Source organism: Diabrotica undecimpunctata, chromosome 5 (assembly GCF_040954645.1).
Source record: "Diabrotica undecimpunctata isolate CICGRU chromosome 5, icDiaUnde3, whole genome shotgun sequence".
NCBI classification, from domain to species: Eukaryota; Metazoa; Arthropoda; class Insecta; order Coleoptera; family Chrysomelidae; genus Diabrotica; species Diabrotica undecimpunctata.
The window spans coordinates 31807985-31828322 of record NC_092807.1 but is presented as its reverse complement, the minus strand read 5'-3'; the positions used below and the strand labels follow the sequence as shown (position 1 = coordinate 31828322).

The 20338-nt window shown below is 33.8% G+C and overlaps 1 protein-coding gene across 1 annotated transcript in view; it reads right to left on the bottom strand.

Annotated features, from left to right (window-relative positions):
• Positions 1-308: 308 nt before the first annotated feature.
• LOC140441246 (RNA-binding protein 5-like) overlaps positions 309-20338 on the bottom strand; it is a 35715-nt gene continuing 15685 nt past the window's right edge. The window contains exons 6-12 of the mRNA XM_072531842.1: positions 14592-14711; positions 8398-8512; positions 5570-5806; positions 5118-5498; positions 4259-4804; positions 3754-4172; positions 309-634 (exon numbers count right to left, since the gene is read on the bottom strand). Of these exons, the coding sequence (XP_072387943.1) occupies positions 491-634; positions 3754-4172; positions 4259-4804; positions 5118-5498; positions 5570-5806; positions 8398-8512; positions 14592-14711 (1962 nt within the window). The 3' untranslated portion in view covers positions 309-490. The remainder of the gene's footprint in view (positions 635-3753; positions 4173-4258; positions 4805-5117; positions 5499-5569; positions 5807-8397; positions 8513-14591; positions 14712-20338) is intronic.

Here is a 20338-nt window from a genome sequence, read left to right as displayed (position 1 = left end):
TTATAAAACCGTTGTTTCCAGTGGTTTATGTAATAATCAGACTTTTTGTCGAACTATACTATAAAAGGTATATTTATGTAATCTCTGTAATCGTAAATTTAAGTTTTTTTTTTAATTGAATAGTAACGTTGAAAGGTATGAGCCTAAAACAACTATTTGATCGCCAATGAAATGGTGTCATGAAAATCAAATCCACAGGAAGTATCTTAACTTTATAAAAGCATTGCTATTCTACAATCTGCCAGTATGTGTGCCATTTCTATAATATAAGAAAACACACAAAATATAAAAATTAAATAAAGTACACAAAAGATAAATAATATAATAAAACGCAAAAAATATAAAAATAATTAGCAATTCCTATGCTAAAATATTGAATACTATGCGCTGGGCAATTGTAATATATAAAGATATATAAAATAATATGAAGATCTTACAAATAAGTCATATATACAATCAAATAAAAACAATCAAAAATAAACACCAAACGTTAGTTGTTAAGTTCCTTTTCTGTCAACTCCTGGTAACGAGCGTACATCATCTTCTTAACGCAGTCTTTGTAACTTTCACCTGCCACAGCCGTGTATCCTGCCAGCTTGTTACCTAAACCTGCTGTGCTACTGTGTTGTTCCGCCTACAATCAAAAACAAAATGTTAAACATTTATTTACATGTACCTATACATACACCCACGTATATATATATATATATATATATATATATATATATATATATATATATATATATATATATATACGAGACTTCGCAAGCCCTGAAGAAGACATCAAAGAGGATGTCGAAATCTCGTCGCAATGATAATCGACGAGGTTGGACGAAACGAAAGATGGACGAGAAACATTGTAGTAGAGGAAGACCACAAAAACGGTTTCTACACGACATCAAAGCAAAAGTGGGGGGAAACTAGACTTAAATATAATCAAACAGAGAAGAGTGGAGAACTCATGGGAAGGCCTTTTTCCAGGGGTGGATGCTAAAAAAGAAGGAGGACCGCGGAAACCTTTCCGAATATTTTATTCCACGGGAAGGAATTTTACCAGCTCATTAAGTTATATAGCAATTTGCTGCTGCGCAAGAATCATCTTCTTAGCGATTTTTAAATCCGGCCGAGACCATAAAGTCATTCCCAAATTTCTAAAACTCAAATATCATTATTCTTCTATTTCCCACATTCTTAGAAAAACTAGTTTTCTCTTCTCCGTGAAGTTATTTATTCTACTAGACGAAAACTAGATGTCACAAAACACCCGTATGTTAAATAACTGATCGTCTATTCATTTTTTTAATGTATACTTCCTATATTTTGGGACAGTTTGGACCGTGTAGATAGACAGACAGCCAAAACATTTTCGAGAATCCGAGACCGAAACGCAAATTAGCATTCTAATTGCCGAGCACACTCCATAGTGGTCCTCAACTCTTTTGATACTCTAGTTTCTACTCTAACGCTGACACTCGAGTTTTAGTAAAAGGTTTCAATTACTCTGTTACTCCCAAGCCACATTCCAATTGAGACAAAATTGAGAAAAATATTTCAAACTGAAGAAGCTATCTCCAATTTACCTTCTGAGACTGCTGAAATAGCTAGACAAGACATCGCTTGAGTTCTTAGAATCATAAAGCCCCTTACTCCAAATATTAACCAATAAAAACTTCAGTCAAATCTAAATCTAGTCATTTTCCCTGCTGGTAAAGGAAACGCCACAGTCATCCTAAACACTTCTTACATTCATAAACTCTCAAATCTCACTAATACTCCGTACTTCAAACCAATTCCTAATAATCTAACAACATATCTAGAAAACACAATAAAAGCCATTATCAATAAAACCTTTCTTCCTGTTGACTTAAAAGAAATTTTTTAAGTTGGCTGGTGTCTTGTGCACAACAACCCAGATGCGGGTAAAGTTTCGAGTAGGAATCATTGAAAGTAAAACTTTCAACATTGTGTATTATTCATTGTTTGGTGATGGGGTTATGAAACACATACTCTTAAGTTCACTGATGATGGTTTAATGGAACCGAAAACGTTTTGAACAATTGTAAGTTTGAATTTTTAAAATTTAATGTTTTTTATTAGAAGTTTTTACTTCGCTTTACAGTTTTTTGCCAACAACCACTGGCAAAATACTTGGCCGAAACCCTACCTCTTGCCGAAAATGCTTTATCTTTCGTCAAAAATTCTTTTCATTTTCTCGAACTTCTTAAACAATATACTATCTCACCCTCAGACATTCTGAAGGTGAGTTTCTATATCGTTTCAGTTTTTATATTCCTAGAGACAAAACCCTAAATATTCTGGAAACTACATACAACATCCAGTAAGATCATTATCTCTTATTAAACATTGCATGTCCAATACTTATTTCATCTTCCAAATCAATTCTACAGACAAATAAATGGTGTCCCAATGAGATCCCCAATCTCTCCAGTTATTGCCAATATCTTACGGAAGACTTGGAGATCCTCTGAGCACTATGTGCATCAATTCTCAAACCCATATGTTGGCTACGATATGTTGACGATACATTTGTCATTTAGCCCCCCGGCAGGGATGCTTTGGTATCTTTTCAAACTCATCTGAATGATATTGCATCCTGGTATCCAGTTCACGGAAATGGAAACTAATTTTCACTCTTTACAAATTAATTCAATCATTAATACCCTAGTTTCAGATCAATAAGCCTTGCGATGATCCAAGTAGATCCTATAAGATAGCTTTTCTGCCTTAAGGGGTCACTGGAGAGAGCTTTCTGCGTAAGGGACACTGACAAAATCGACAATATTCTCAACTCAAGGTGAATAAAAACAATATTTACCACTCAACAAAAACTTTCATCTTAGTATCAGATCAGATCAGTAAGATAACATTCCAAATGAACAAGGGGTTTACAAAATTCGTTTTACGGACTGTCCACGATCTTACATAGCAAACCAATCGTAGAATCAAAACAGGATTTATTAACATTCCATTTCGGTTCTTATAGTCTGATTCCTCGTAGCTCGACAATTCAAACAAACTGAGAGAGAAAGAGGATAGACGACCTTCTCCAAGTAGTGCAAAAAAGTATGCCCTCTATTCGTAAGGATCCATTTCACAAGAAATATGGGAGACTATTAAACATTGTGTAACAATACCAATGCAACAAAAACACAGAATAACAGATGAAACGCTTAAAATAATTATTGAGAATAGAAGAAATCTTTATCAAAGTTGTGTACATAGTGAAAGAGCAAAAGTCGGTTTAAGAACCCTCAACAAAGAAGTAAAACGAAGATGTAGGAACAATAATGTATGTCATAGAATATATGATAGATGTCAACAAAATATTGACCATTACACTTCTTCCGAAGGGTCAGGACTGAAGAGAGCGATTCCGATTCGATTTTAGCTCTAGGTCAACATCATCTCTATGCAGGACACAAAATTGATTTTAAAATTCCACAGCTGCAGTCCCCATCCATTTCTATAAACTAAGAATGATCCGAGAAGTCATACATCGAAAAACATCAAAATTGTCTCAATAAAAGAGATGACGGCAACCGGCTGCCGACACGGAGACCTCTTCTAAAGAAACCATCGTACGCTCCGTCAACTAATCCAATTTCCGCCGTTAAGAATCTTCGCGCCAACCCCCACCTAAACGCCCCGTCATAATATGACTGATCACGTTCCAAGCAGCAGTAGTGTGTGTCGTAGTGACCGTAGTACAACATAAATGCGTGACATAATTACCTGAATGATGCTTGTCCTTCCTTGATTTTGTTTTCCTAGACCTTGACCTTCGGTCCATCCCATTTTTTGTAACAGCCTATTTCCGACGTTCTCAGCCCCAATCGGCTCCAAAACAGAAGAAGACGGCATTGAAATCTCCGCCTCCCGTGCTTTTAAGTACTTTTCTTTGAGCTTGCTAGGTTTTGGAGCATCTGGGTCTCCAAATTTCATTCTTCGTTCTTTAGCACGATCACGGTAAGCAGCTTTATCAGCCACGGTTTCACCGAATTTAGTAGATTTCTTGTTGCGCAATTCGAGATTCTGTAGATGTAAAGATGACATCTTAGAATGTTTGGTTAAAGCTTCTGCTGAGTTTAACCTTCGTTTGCAAAGGTTGCAAATCAAATTTGTGTAGTCTAGGAAGTCATCATCTTCTTCACCTGTAAATAAAAATCATTTCGATTAATGTTTATAGGTTTATACATGAAATAAGTTAGTTAGTGAGTATTAAAATGTGTAGACTTACCCGAAGAATCACTTTCACCTCCATAAGCTGCCACAAGAGGTCCTGGAAGAGTAGGTGAACGATCATCAACTTCCTTAATGTAAGGTGCAAGTGGAGTAGAACTAGCGGCAGCGGATGTAGTAGGTCCTGCTAAGGCTTTCTTTTCCAAGACAGAAAATCCTATGTCTGCCGAAGCATTATTAGCATATCCAATAAATTCAGTAGTTGTTTTGACGCTGCAGCTCTCCTTTTTCTGGTTAAGCGTTTTAGCCCACCTCTCCATATCTTTTGCAATCTTTTTCGCAACTTTCACTTTATCTTGTTTTTCAACTTTTTGTTTTTTTGTTTCAGGTTCTTGAGTAGCATTCTCTATTATAGATTGTTTGTTGGAACCATCGTCAGACTGAGCCAAACTATAAGTTTGCTTGTCATGATCCCAGTACAGCCACTTTTGAATGTTCGCATTCCAGTAATATTTCGAGCTAGGGTCATAATAGAGACCAGTAGTCTGGCAGTATTGATAACCAGTGTTTTTATCATATATATACCGGGCAGTATCAGGGACAGCTGTAAAAAGTTAACTTTGTAAATTGAAAATAGCTAAACAAATTATATATGGTGAAATTTTGTAATTACAATTTCTTCAAAAAAATAAATACATAAAATTTATTTTATTGTGTTACACTGAAACCGTTGCCCAAAATCTTCTCCACCTAATTTTTGTTAACAACCATATAACTAACTATATTTTATAGTTCGAGGTTTAATATTATTTAAATTGTCATTGATTAACTGATTATCACAGGAAAATCAACAAAAGATATTAAACAAAAACAAAATTTTGTTTGGTTTTTGGTTTGTCTTAGAAAAATGTACTTACGGTATTTCTTGCCATCAACTCCTGTAGGGCACTGCTCTGAATCGAAATAGTTGCTAGTACCAGTTTTGGTGGCATTCAATTGCTGTATGGCTGATTGAGCAACGGCAGCTGCAGCATTTACAGCATCCATTTGATTTTCCTGAAGGGTAATGGAATTTCCATCAGTAATTTGTTTGGCGAAATACACTCGATAGTATTCGATGTAGTGCATATATTCCTGTGGCGATTTTGCATATCGTCTAGCGGCGTATTCTGCTAAACTATCTACATCGTCCATAGAATAAGTACTAGGAACTGCTGCGTTAGGGAAGACATCTTGATCGGCTTGAGAATATGGTCTCTTGCTGTCTCCCTTAACATATTTACAGTAGGATACTATCACTGTAAAACATTAATATATGTTCATTACACTGTCAACAAAAAGGTACCAATTTTTAAATCCAGAAACTTACCAGACTTTCCATCAATAGTAAGTGGTGTTTTGTGATTACTAAGTCCTGCGAATATAGCTAAGGAATCTACGGTGCTTCTTGTTTCTAGATAACAGAGGCCCCTAGAAGTTGACGTTAGAGGATCCCGTCCAATACATACGACCGAAATGGTTTCCACCAACTCTGGTATGATTTGCTTCAGTTCAGCCATGACAGACTCTTCTGTTGTCAATGCGTCCAAATTCCTCAACATTATGGCTATAAAAAGATTTCAGTTAAATACAAAAATCAACAAATATGCAAATATTATGATAGTCAAACAAATACTTTTTAAAATATAGGATCTTCCAATAGATACTTCCGAACTTTGACGGTTGGTAGCGGCCATATTGTTGAAACTGCATCTGTCAAATTGGTTGTCATTTATTCAGTGTTTTTTTTAAATCCCCATAGATGGATAAAGTTCGTTCGCTGTATCTTTGCACATGTATGAAATTATTCACCAACTATTTTTAAATTTTGTCTCATTTCTACTCACAGAATATAAATTGTTGAAATTAAGCCGCTTGTACAACATTTAATAATACACCAGACAAAGACAGTAATATAACAACAGTCTGTGATCAATTCTCATCATTGAACCTGCTTATTGTCAACTTCACAGCGTTGTGGTGTTTACAAAAATTATATTCATATTGTTTAATTTTCCATTACATTTTCGTGCCTTAAGTTCACAAATTTTCTCAAAAAGAGTTGTTATAACGACTAACTGTTCACTTGGTGTTGTTCCTTGATAATTAAGTATAAATTTTGCAGCTAAATTTTCTTACCTTTAATTTGACATATCATTTTTGAATCTGGCTAAAACTCTGTCTAACGGATCGATATAAAACATTATTTGTTGTCATAAATATTAAACAAATATCAAACAGAATATTATTTTCAAGGTTTTTATTTTTACAATATGCCTGAAAATACATTAAATTCTCAATCCCAGCAACTCGTGCTGAATTTGTATGAATATTTTGAGTTCGAAAAAAGGAACGGAGGACCCTTATTGGCACCTTTGGCTTGTGTTCAAGGGATATTGTAATGAATTGTATGTTGTTTAATAATTTACCTATCATGAAATTGTTTTTAATTTAAGAGGGTAGCTGCTGCCTTGAAAATATCACGGCGTACAGTATGTACAATTAAAAAACGAAAAGAAAGCAATCCTGCCCTTTCAAGTCCAGGCAAAAGTAGACGTCGTCGTAAAAGCAAGACAACTGATCTGCCTGAAGGAACTAAAATGGCAATACGAAACACTGTGTACAATATGTACCTACAAAGTAAGTATAAGTTGATATTGCACAAAATAAAAACGATCTGGTTTATACCCCAGCCAATAGATGTTTCACAGCAAAATTAACACTTCTAAAATAAAGTTTCACTATTATTACTAGTTTTTATTTTTTTTTTAGAAGAGCATGTTAGTCTACAAAGTTTGAAATGTGAATTAGAGGAAAAAGAAGTTGTTACTATGGGAAAAACATCCTTGGGCATTGTACTGAGGGATATAGGATTTAAATATAAAAAGGATGACAATCGAAGATCATTATTCGAACGAACCAATATTGCTGCTTTAAGAGCAAAATTCTTTCGAAAGTACTTTGAAAACCTGGAAAGTGTGCATCCAAGAGAACTTGTTTTTTTGGATGAAACATGGATCTATTCAAAAGGAAATAAAACAACTTCCTGGCAAGACACTAGTAGCAAAAGTGTATGTAAACCAGAAGGTTTTGATGGTAAACGTTTCATAATTGTTCACGCTGGTTCTTCTAAAGGATTTGTTTCTGAAGCAAGTTTATTGTTTTGTTCTAAGTCTAAACATATTGATTACCATGGATAAATGAACAACGACATTTTTACTAAGTGGATAAGGACACAATTAATTCCCAATTTAGAAGAACCATCGTTGATTGCAATGGATAATGCTCCAGATCATAGTGTTCTTTTAGAAAAGTAACCTACCACTGCTTCAACGAAAGATGAAATTGTTACCTGGCTGACAACAAATAACGTCCAATTTGACCCAAAAATTTACAAAACCTGAATTATTACAAGTTGCAAAAATGAATAAAAAAGAAAATGTGTATGTTATTGATGAGTTACTAAGAGAGCATGGTCATGAAGTGTTGAGACTACCTCCTTATCATTGCGAATTCAGTCAAATTGTTTGAAGTCTTTGCCGCCATTTACATTGAGTGTAGAAGGTTTATTTGATTATTTATTAATTTGTTTTTTTATTTTTTTTGTCTTCGTTTGTTTCTTTTACAAAAAATTAAATATATTATTTTTTTCTACTTTGTTAATTTCTTGTTCAATAGAATATAAGTAAGTACAATAATCCGTACCTTTTAGACAGGAGTTGTTTATCTATTGGTTTAATATATCTGCGTACAACTAATTGATACAATTGTTTTATCAAAATGGATATTGGATGGTATTCTTATTTGAGTACGACTCAAATTGCACCACAAACAATAAGAGATGGTTTATTAATGCATACAACAAACTTAATTTCATTTATAATGTAAAACATATAACAATTGGAGATTATTTTTTACTGTAAACTAACACTAATTAACAGAACGTCTTTCTCCTGTCAGTGTTGCTTGAGTTCTATTGAGTTCTGGTTGTCGCGCCATTTACACACCGGCTGCGGTGATGTCACGCGCACTTAAAACTCTTTAAAACTGAACAGGTGATCTGTTTGGACAAAGTTCCGTGCGCTTCGCATCTTTTTTGCAGTAAAGTAACAATGTTAAGATTAAAATAAACAGAATTACTGAAAATTTTTTGCTTACTTTTGGTCGCATACATGCACACTTCGTCGCTACCGCTACCTCCTTCCTCACTCTCTGTTTTGGATGCGTGGCATTTAAAACAGTTGTCCCTTCTTTTGAAATTCTGAGCTCCACACTGAAACAGAACAGATATATTACTTGCCTACATTAAATAAATTTAAAAAGAATACCAACAAATAATAGACTTTTACAGGGAGATTTAATCAACTGTCTTCCCGATCTGGAGCGTTCTATGTTTGGATTAATGTTAAGGAATTCACATTAGCTACGGAACACAGTAGCTAAGTGTTTAAAATACCCACAGGCGCACTATAATTCCTTAATACCATTTTTCATAACTTTAGTGATTCATTTATATTGAGCAAAATAAACAAAAATCAACAGAAATAAAAAATGGGGGATTCTAAGTAAAACCCTAAATACTAACAAAATTAGTTTCAAAAACAATATCCAGCAGACTAAGAATATTGGGACAGAAGCCAAAATTTGAAGATTTGCATACAGGAACACCGACTTAAGTTATCTCAGACATGCTCGCAAAACTCAAAAATATGAGGGAAAAGGGTTTCCAACAAGCTCATCATATCATGTAAACTTGCTTCCAACCGCTTCTACAAGGAGAACTGATGAGTCAGAGGGTGTAAGTGTACTTCATCTTCCAGAGATACTCCCGACGAAAAAATTACAAAAAGAGCTGTAAGTTCTTTTCCAAAAAATTGTGGTAGAAGTTACAAAACTGTTGTCTATTAAGCTCGTGCTTCTCGATATGAAGGAAGTGGACTCACTGGTAGGAAGGTAGATGAAGACTCTTTAAACATCACAAAGGATTTTCTTGAGCAAAAAACAGGGTGGAAAGTTCTTAAAGCTGAATATCCTAAATACAAAATAAATGACTGAGGTTGGAATGCTGGGTAATCATGTGCGACAGGTCGTCGAAAACCCTGGTACCAAATCCAGTATCAAAGTACCATGAAGTACAAAAAAAAAATGTATTTTATGCAATTGAATGGAAAGAAATCTATGCAAGCTGGTACATTAATGAACCAAAGACTGCGACAACTACGTCCGTGTACAGGAAGGAATAATACAGGAGCAATAAGTTAAGATTCAAAAGATTAGGACATGAGAGCTAATTATGATCATACTAATTGAGACCTGTATATTGTGTAAATGTGACTTGTGTAGCCGGATAAATCTTTAAATTCCCCATAAATAAGTCGCTGGCTTTTATCTACGGTAGTAGAACATGCGGGTTCTAGACCACTTTAGTAATCATACCATCAGGGTCTTCGATGATGATGGCCACCAGAGCCTTCTTTGACCTTAAGGTGTGCAAGAAGTAACAAAAAAAAACGGGTGTGGCAGTCCAGTGGGAATGCCGGTAGAAGTTATACTTCTATACAGGCGTTCGCCGTTAAAAATTTATATAGGAGTCAATCTGCACATTCATTACATATGTAATGCTATAGAGAGAGCAGAAAGAGAAAAAGAATTAGTTAGAAAAAAGGTATATGGTGCATCGTTTGCTGTATATAAACATTTGACCTGTAATAGGAATATAGTAAATGAAGGATTGTATTAATATTTTAATGAAAATATATATTTTTATTTTTATATATGTATAAAAGGAGTTGAATGCAAAAAAAAATATACACATACTCTGCAGTCAAATTCATTGTTTATTTAATATTGTTCTGAAGCTATTTTCTTGTGGCATTTTAAATTATTTACTATTTAAATGGGAATAAGCCACAATTAAAGGTTAAAATACGTTTATTGACGTTTCAATTTCCACTTCGGAAATCGTTCTCTGTAATTTATTTTTTGTTGAACAAGATATTGTAAGTATTGAAGATTTACTTTTCGATATGATATCAAATTCTGATTTTGATCAAATTATTTTTAGTTTACATATAGTATATGAAAATTCATATATTAAACAAAGAGATATACATTTAAATAAATTTAATATTCTATTAGAACAAAACAGTATACACACTTTAGATAACCTAAATAGAAATAATGACATTTTAGCGACAGTTGTCAATGTATCAAATAGACATTTAAATGCAACGGAGAAAGAGAACGATTTCCGAAGTGGAAATTGAAACGTCAATAAACGTATTTTAACCTTTAATTGTGGCTTATTCCCATTTAAATAGTAATTAATTGTTTATTTTGTTATTAATATAAAAATTACAATACAATAAATACACCGCAACATAATTCAATATAATAATACAATATAAATTAAAATGTAATATTCATAAGTATTTAAAACTGCCATTATACATAACTTACTTTACGAAGATAAAAATAAAAAACCAATAACTCGGATTATGTGGTAAATTTTCATTTTATTTTAAAACTTATGTTTTTTGCGTATATTACATATATTTAATAAGATTAACGTGAGGTTTTTAAATATTTCAAAAATAAAAAAGGAAATTCATAATTGGGATTCGAACTCACAACCACCAGCGTATGAACCAAACACGTAAAGGATTTGCCAATTAGACATGACACTAACGGATTTCAAAATTGACAGTTCTCGGTAAAGCAGTGATTATTTTAAAATACAAAAGCCTAAAATAATTATAAACGTTTAATTTTAAATAATACAAAACATATCACATAAATAATAATATTAATACATATTATATTATATAATATGTATTAATATTATTATTTACCAAAACGGCTACCACAAAACCCAAATCAATAAGAGCATTCAAAAACATCTAAACCCCATTCCATCCAAAAAAGAAACCTTGCCGCCGGATCAACCCAAAATCTTTCTACCTTTTATTAAAGGTGTCACTGATAAAATCAGTAGAACTCTTCTTCCTCTAAATATCAAAACCATCTTCACTACTCACTCCAGTAAGTTATCCAATCTCGTCAGATCCGTAAAAGACCAAACCCCTAATGAAGACCATGGTGTCTACGAGATACCCTGTTCCAGTTGCCCACGTACATACATCGGACAGACAAACCGACGAATCCATAACCGTATTTACGAACATTCTATATCTGTCAAATATTCCGATACTACTTCAGCCCTAGCCCAACATCATATTTAAACCGGCCACAAAATAGATTTCGAAAAAGCAAAAACCATCGCCCCCATCCGCTCCTTAAAATCGAGAATCATTCGTGAAGCTATCGAAATCGAAAAACGGCCTAACAGCTTGAACACGCGCGATGACGCGAAACGATTGCCGGCAACATGGCGACCCCTGCTTACGCGCCATAAATCTATTAAAAGAAATTTGCCGAAGCCCAATGTCGTTAAAAATAAATACGCATTTTGCCTAAGTCCCACATTTGTAGTTAAATTGTAATCGCAGTTTGTAAACAAAACGTGGTTCCTATTTTAGTGCTTTTTAAATTGAAAAGGTATGTAAAAAACATTTTTGAAATATTGAAATCAGCATTTTACCAAAACTTTAATATTGTATGTAATTGGCCTAAAGTTTTGATGAATTTTTGTAGTTTTACGAAGTTTTAATATCGGCGTGAAGTTGGGCAAATTTCTACCTCAAATGATATAGAGACAAATGCACGTAGGCAAATTTCTAATGTAACTTTTACATGGCGTTTTGCTTTTTATGTAGTATTGTATTTCTTTTACGTATAAATTTGTGAGTGCTTGTTTACCACTATTTCATTATTTTTACCACTTGAAATTAAACTTTGCATTGAACTCTGAATATTTTGGACTGGAAAACACATTATTGGTTTTGAAATATACCTTTTTAACATTTCAAAGCACCTGTACAATAATATTTCCTGATTCTCGCAAATTATTTGCCTTTTGGATATAAATTTTAGATTTTTTTGCAGAATGGATCCACAGTCCAAAGCATCAAAAATTTTATCTCTTGCTGGCATTTGCACTGAGTACGAAGCTACAGTTAATGATAATGATGGCTTAAAATGGCTGACGAAGCCGTCAAAAACTTACAAAACAGTTGAGAAAATTTGCAGGACTCAACAATGGATTTACCTAAGCAACTTCCTAACTCTGGAGATGAATCTTGTATTTCAAAAAGCCGATACAACGAATTTATTACTTTTCCAGAGGTACTTATTAAATTTTGAGGGTTTTGTCAATTTTGAGGGACAAATACCTAATGATGATGACGACCCAACTGACCCGACCTATGATATTCTACATGGAGAAGAACCAAATTCTTTCGACTCTGAGGGAGAGAAGAAAGTAACGTCCTTGATTCTAGAGCTGATGAAGGTGAAATTTAAGGTAATGAAGTAATAATTGAAAGCAGACGCAGAAGAACGAGACGTCAAGTAAATCAAAATGAATGGAAAAAGAACTATGGAAAACTTAAAACTCAATCAGACAATAGTATCTAGGAAAACGGAAAAATGAAGGAAGTTGGAGCTATAAGATAGTTAAAAAATTAAGAGTGTGTGGGATCGGTGTAAATGTGACAAATAAACTGGCCTAAAGTGCAAGAAGTAGTTGACAGAATCAACTTTTTGATCACTTCTGGAAGCTATCGTGGTCCGAGGAGTAAATTTACGTTACTACATTGGTTAATAAATGCCCAACTAAAAGAACTAGAAACCGAAAGCAAGAAGACCAATCAAGACGAGCGTATTCATACTTAGCATACCAAAAAGAACAGTTGGCTATTTGCTTCTTGAAAAACATTTATAGTACCGAAGATATTGCAGGAAAAAAACAGAATAATCCCAGGCAGTTGAAAAGAAACAAACAAAGAGACGGCTTAATATTATTTTTAAATACCTTACCCAAAATGGACTCCCATTATTGTAGGAAATCTACTAATCAGCTTTATTTAGAACCAGTTGTAAAAAAAGAGGAAGCTCGAAATGAAAAACATAAAGACAAAGAAGCAGAAAATTGCAATGTGTACACGATGGATTTGCAGTCTGGTTTACTAAATCCACTGTCTCCTCCCTATACTAAAAGACAAAACTAGTTTTCCACAATTTTACAGTGTTCAATTTGAAAACGAAGGATGGTTATTGCTACATTTGGCACGATGAAGAAGGGGGACTGACAGCCAACATTTTTACATCAATCCTGTATAGCTTCGTCAAAAACCATGTAATACAGGAAAATAAAACCCGAAGCAAGATTATTTTTTATAGTGATGGTTGCATCTATCAGAACAGGAATGCATTGCTCTCAAGTGACCTTTTAAACTCATCACGAGAAAGTAATACAACAATTGAGAAAAGTATCTTGAAAAGGGACATACGCAAATGGAATGCGATGCCATGAATTCAAGTATCGAAAGGAACCTAAAAACAATAATTATAAATGTCCCAGCTGACTACGTAAAAATCAGCACGTCTCAACCAAAAATCCTACACTGTCCACTACCTAGACTATACATTTTTTTAAAAATTTAAGAACATGCAAGTTCTTAATTCTATAAGACTCGGAAGGATCACAGGAGATGCAGCGGTCACTGACATTAGAGCTCTGAGATTTAGTCCAGATGGTTACATAATGTTTAAAATTCGCCACTCAGAAGACTGGAAACATTTGCCATGTAATCTGAATAAAAATAATACTGTTCCATTGTATGACGCCCTTCCCCAACTTTACGAAGCACCTTTACGAATTCTGAAGAAAAAGAAGTCTTTAAAAGAAGACTATCATACATTCTATGAGAATTTGTTCCACTTATAAAATGTAAATATTATTATTATATTTTTTTTAAGGTGTAAAAATGTTGATTACAGTTTTTCTGTTCAGATACCTGAACAGAATTACCTATTAAATATCCATTTAATTGTAGTAAAAAAAATTACAATGAAATTGCACATAATGTAGTTAACAATTTTTTTTTAAAAACAAGCAATGTTAAAAAATATTTAAATTTAGCTTTGTTCTAATTAAATTTAAAATTGAACGAATTAGACGACATCTTAGAACGACGATATCTATTATTATATGTAGATAAATAAATTATTTATTGTTTTCGCGATAATTTAATGACCGTAAACGGATCACCAAAATATCTTCATTTTAATTTATTAATATAAGCGCGCTATCAAATAAAATTTTATAATTTAGAAGCAATAATCAAGGCAATTTATTAAATTAAATTGAAAATTGCAACAATAACTATTCTATAACAATGATACTAGGGAAAAAGTTATAATTCTGTAAGTTCAGATAAAAATTAGCGTACCTTTATACAAAACCAATCAGCTGAAGCCTTATAGGATGGTGTTTTTTCAGCGGAATTCGAATCCTTTGGTATGCTATATTGCATAATAGCACGGTATTGGTCTTGGAGCATTAAAACACCCTGAAAATGACATAAAAAATTACAAAACGTCCTTAGGGAACGGTCACCCCCCTCTTGCGAAACGAATTCTTTAAATTGGTTCTATCAGAATGGCCACATTACAACTACAGTTATTTGAATAATAACGAGTAACAAACATTATTCTAGACAAAATTTAATAACACATAAAGTAGTCACCTAATTTTGTAAGTTCTAAGTACTTTTAATACCAATTTTGTAGGATATTAATTAGTATATTTATTGGAATAATGCATATCCTAACTTCATAAATAAGCGATTGAGTTCATTTAGAATAAGAAACTCCAAAAAACTTATAAAATGATTTTTTGGGAGTATATTATGCGCTAAGTTAAATTATTATTATTATTATTCATTGAGACCAAACAACTATTCGTGTGCAGTTGTATTCCCTTGTAATTATGGTTCTGTGATTTGTATGATTATGTGAATATACTTAGAGAAAGCCTTGACTACATGGAAAAGAAAATGCGAAGGCATGGGAGTACCGGTACGGAACGAATACCTATATACGTTAAGCTTTGCAGACGATCAAGTAGTGATTGCACAAGACCAAGACGACCTCAGCTACATAATGAAGAAACTACAAGAAGAATATACCAAGGCTGGCCTAGATATTAACCTCGCGAAAACAGAGTACCTATCTACAAGTGAAGAAGACATAGAAGATCTACAGATTGATGACAACGTAACAATCAAAGGAAAGGATAAATTCAAATACTTGGGGTTTATAATCACGAAAAAGGCAACAACAGAGGAAGAAATTAAACAAGAATTAGGACAAACAAGAACAGCAATCCGACAACTTAACTCAGTATGGTGGGATAGACACCTAAATATAAAGACAAAAACACAGATTTATAAAACATTAGTGCGAAGTATTATGACATAGGACCTATGGAGCTGAAAATTGGATCATAAACAAGAAAAACAGCAGTAAGATAGTAGCAACAGAGATGGAATGCCTGCGAAGATGCTGCAGAGTAACAAGAATGGATAGGAGAAGTAATGACGAAATAAAGTAAAGAACATCAATAGAAACAGACATACTAACATATATAGAACAAAAAAGGCTACAGTGGTATGAGCATGTAAGAAGAACTAGCGACAGCAGATGGATAAAGACAATAACCGAATGGAGCCCCATAGGAAGGAGGAAAAGAGGATGACCCCGAAAATCCTGGAAGAACGAAGTAGACGACGCCATGAGTAAGAGAGGCCTAAACGATGGAGAATGGGACAACAGAGAGAGATGGAAACGGTTGAGCGAGGGAAGGCAGTGAATACTGTAGAATCCCTGAATATATATACATATTATGATTCCATAATTTTCATTGTATTTGAGCATAATTCCTGCTATTTTATTTTTCAGCTGCTCTCAACTTATCTATTCGTAGCATATTAACATCTGTTTTTACATGCTTAATCTATGTGGTACTACTATTATTTGTTCAATATTATCTCTCGTAAAAATCCATTCCTGGAAGCCATGTGTTCAAAGTGTAAAATATATCAACTGAAGACTCTTTGTTTAAATTAATGGAAGTATTTTCTGTTCGGTAGTAGTCGCAACCACTTGTTGGTCTCACTTTCTTAATTTAGTATTTTACTTTAGCTCAAATGCACCTTATAATTCGATATGTTCATTTAAACTACTAAACATTGAAGATGAAGATTGAAGAAGCTTGATTTGTCACTGTTTAAGTATTCAATTAGTTGTTTTTAACCACCCTCTGTTATATGATTCGAAGACAATGTCCACAGCTTATTGTTGATTCATTTAGTACAGTGGTACGCCGAAACGTATGACACTGGCAACTAACGGTTTATTAAACATAAAAAATTAAATAACCAAAATTCAAATAATGTGAATTTTAAGTTTTTCTGCAATAACTACGGCTTCAGGTAACACTCAAAACAACGTCAAGCATGTTAATAAAAATATTCTATCGCATTCTTTTGGACAAGTTTAAGAAGGTTTTCCGTAAGCATATCTAAATTTAAGGCTTTTTGTTCAGGTGACTGATAACGGTAAGGTAAGTACGTGTTACGGGAAATACCGCAAACTCAAAACTGTTCTTGAATTAGCTATAAGAATGATCTCTTGGTGTGACACGTAGGAACAGATATTTAATTATGTTTCGGACACAGCAGATCTATTTGATATCAACCAAAAATGGTGCCAAAACTTGTTCTTTCTTATAGTACCTGATTTAGTCAGTCTCCTACACTGGTCTTTCACGAATTAAAGACCCAATAAACCAAAAATTAACACTACGCTCTGGTTTAATGGTTAGTATGTAAGTTTTTATGTTTAAAAAAATGGCTTGTCTGTCGATCGATAGATCCATTCCGATATATGGGGCATTCGGCTAAACCACATATTTGAAAGAAGCGGCTGTTTCTGTATTTTATAAGGAAAAGCAACAATTTTCTTAAATATTTACGGTGGTTTCTTGAAATTCTTCCCGACATTGATTGCCAACACTCGCAAACTAGGTCAATTTGACCGTGCATTCCCATATGAATAAAATGATATTCACCAATAAAGATTTTTTCTTGAGTTGTAAGCACCATTTTGAATCTTTTCAACAGTTTATTCGAATAAAGAATGTGCAGAGGTATCATAACAGACGTCACTTGACGCGATATTTCACAATCTTTATGATTTCAATGTTCTTTGTTTTGGAGCATACCATACCACACATTTACTGGAATCAATTAAAGGAAAAAGGTGTTTAAAAAACATTTAGCGATTCTGATCACTTGATAACGTTGAAAATACTAACAGAAAAAGCTAGGGAATATTATCTACAATTTTTAGCGTTAGTTAACTTCAAGAAACACTTCGATTGTATGAAATACTAAGCAGTGAAGAATATTTTACAACTAATTATCCATAGATATCAATCTATTTATATTCCGGTTTTTAAGCGTACTCGCCCTTCCAGTAGGGATCTATGGAGAAATAACAGCGAGCCGCAAGCCGTATTCTCTTGCCGTACTACATAGGTCGAGCCTACACCAGCGTATTCTAGTCTAATTAGCAGATTCATTTAGAATTTTAAATTAGTACCTTAGCCTTTTGGGTTTTTAGGCCAGGGTCGGGACCTGAACCACCGACTAGTAAATCATTTCACAGTGAAGTAATTGCGATTGGGCCGCCTAACTCGCTTTGCTACCTGACAAACTAAAATAAAACTATACTAAGCAACGGAATCAGTTAAATGAAGACAAGAAGTTACGACAGTTAACAACAACTTCAAAAGCCATCAATAAATCGTTGGGGAATATTTCAAGAAACTAAATCGGGAGGACCAAGTTCTGAAAATAACCATCCTCAAAATAAAACAACGGCGTCTGGCACTAGGGTAGTGCCGACATAAATGAATGCTTCTTATAGCGTGTTATTACTATGTGGGCCAATGAAATTTTATGTCTGATTATTACTGAATTGTTAATACATATTTTTTTATAACAACACCACACATTTAAGTTCTTTAAAATTAAAAATATCTAATTTTTTTTCTTTAAAAATTTTGTTGAATAATAATTATAGTAAACATTTTTTAAATATAATATAGAATTTATTCGTCATTTACAGTTTTATTATTATCTTGTATTTATATTTAATTACTGTATTTTGATTATGATATTTCATTATATTGAATTTAAAAAAAAAAGAAAGAGCTTGATCTGGGAGTGACCGAGGAGGGAGATTTATTTTACTTTATTCTTTTTTATTTTATTCTATTCTATTTTATTTTATTCGCTTCTATTTTTTATTCTATTCGATTTTATCTATTCTATTCTAATTCAGCTCTTCAGGCCTGGAAGGCCCATAGCTTGGTTTATTATTATTTTTCATTCTTTTCTGTTTGCTGCATTATTTTTCCAATTTGGGATTTTAAGTTTTTCTGTCTTAAGGATTTTGAAAAATGTCTTTTTCAAAATTCTTCCACCTGGTTTTCGGCCTACCTTTCTCATTCTTTCCACTTATTCCTCCCGTTAGTATTCTTTTGGGCTGTCTTGTGTTTGGCATCCTTTGGATATGTCCCAACCACCTCAGTCTTTGAGATTTTATGATCCGTACGATATTCGGTTCTCCCTACATTCTCTCTAGTTCCAGATTTGGTCTTTTTACATTCCATTCCATAGCTTTCCTCCAAATATTCTCCTGAGGACTTTTCTTTCCGACACTTTCGAGTATGACTTGTTCGGATTTGTTCATCGTCCATGTGTCACTGGCATATAATACTATAGGTCTTCTTAGCCCTTCTAGATATGTTTTTACTTCATTACCAGTTGTTTTCAGCAAAGATACGATTACCAGCCAACGATTTTTTTTTTATTTCGAATTAACGTGTCTCGACATCTTTGGTCATTGACACGGGAGCAAAGGTTTACAATAGTACCTAAAGAGTTATGATACAGGCTCTTGAGTCGGATTGAAAAGTTCAGAAGTTCTTTTAAACCGTTGGTTATATTATTGGTAATGCGAGTGGCCTGGTAGTGTTGACATTCTGTGAGAATGTGCTTGACGGTGATAGGAATATCGTTGCAGTGCGAGCACAACTGTTGGTCTGTAGAGGACATACGATTCCCGTGTGTGTCCTATCCTCAATCTTCGTACTGCTATCTTCTCTTTTCTGTTCAGGGATGCTAGGCATAAATATCTGTTAACATTAGGTTGTATTTCTCTGAGCTTTGTGTCTTTGGTAATGCAAATTTCCTGCCATTTGCCTTAGATACTCATTTTGAATTTTGATTTTATATCTTCTTGGAGCTGTATGTTGTAGGCGGGTAAGTTGGATGTAGATGGATCTTTTGCAGCGCTTTCAACCATCTCATTTCCTTGGATGATGATATGAGAAGGCACCTATATTATTGTTATTAAAGTCCCTCGGGAAGTGTGGAGATGATCGATTCTAGTATTTTTTGCACTAGGCGATATTGATTGAAAATATTTTCTAACGAATGAATTGCGGATAAGGAATTGGTGCACACAGCCACACTTTGATGATTGTTAAAAGGCGACGTTAAAAGGGGGGAGTTTTTGAAATACTGAAGAGTTCTCCTGAAAATACGCTACATTGGTTAGATATTCGGTATTGTCCTAATACTGTATCAACTGTAGTGACAGAACAGTCAACTTTATCTGCGTTTCGGGATGAATCGGTATCAAGCAACTTATCATATGGAATTAATTATTTACCGAGGGAAGTGTTTATAAAAGAAGGTGTCCTAGACCATGGCGAGGATTCTGATTTTATAGATGTAAATATTTGAGATAATTTTGTGTCTTGGCACAAGGGTTGTAGGATTTGTGGGATTTAAAGTATACATTTGGGCGAGTTTACGAGTCCAGGTCTTAGATTCGATGAAATTCTGCTAGCATAAGATAGGAGTAGTTGCTGCCTCCGAAGGTAAAGGTTTATGAGATTTACAATAAAGACTTTCAGCGGGACTGGATCAAAATGCTTCTAAGCAAATTCGGAGAGCATTGTTGTGAACAGACTTTAACGATTGTAATAAATTATTGTATGCGGATTATGTCTCGATATATTTTGAGTAGTACACTTTCATCGGCACCCCATTGATGGTGGGAC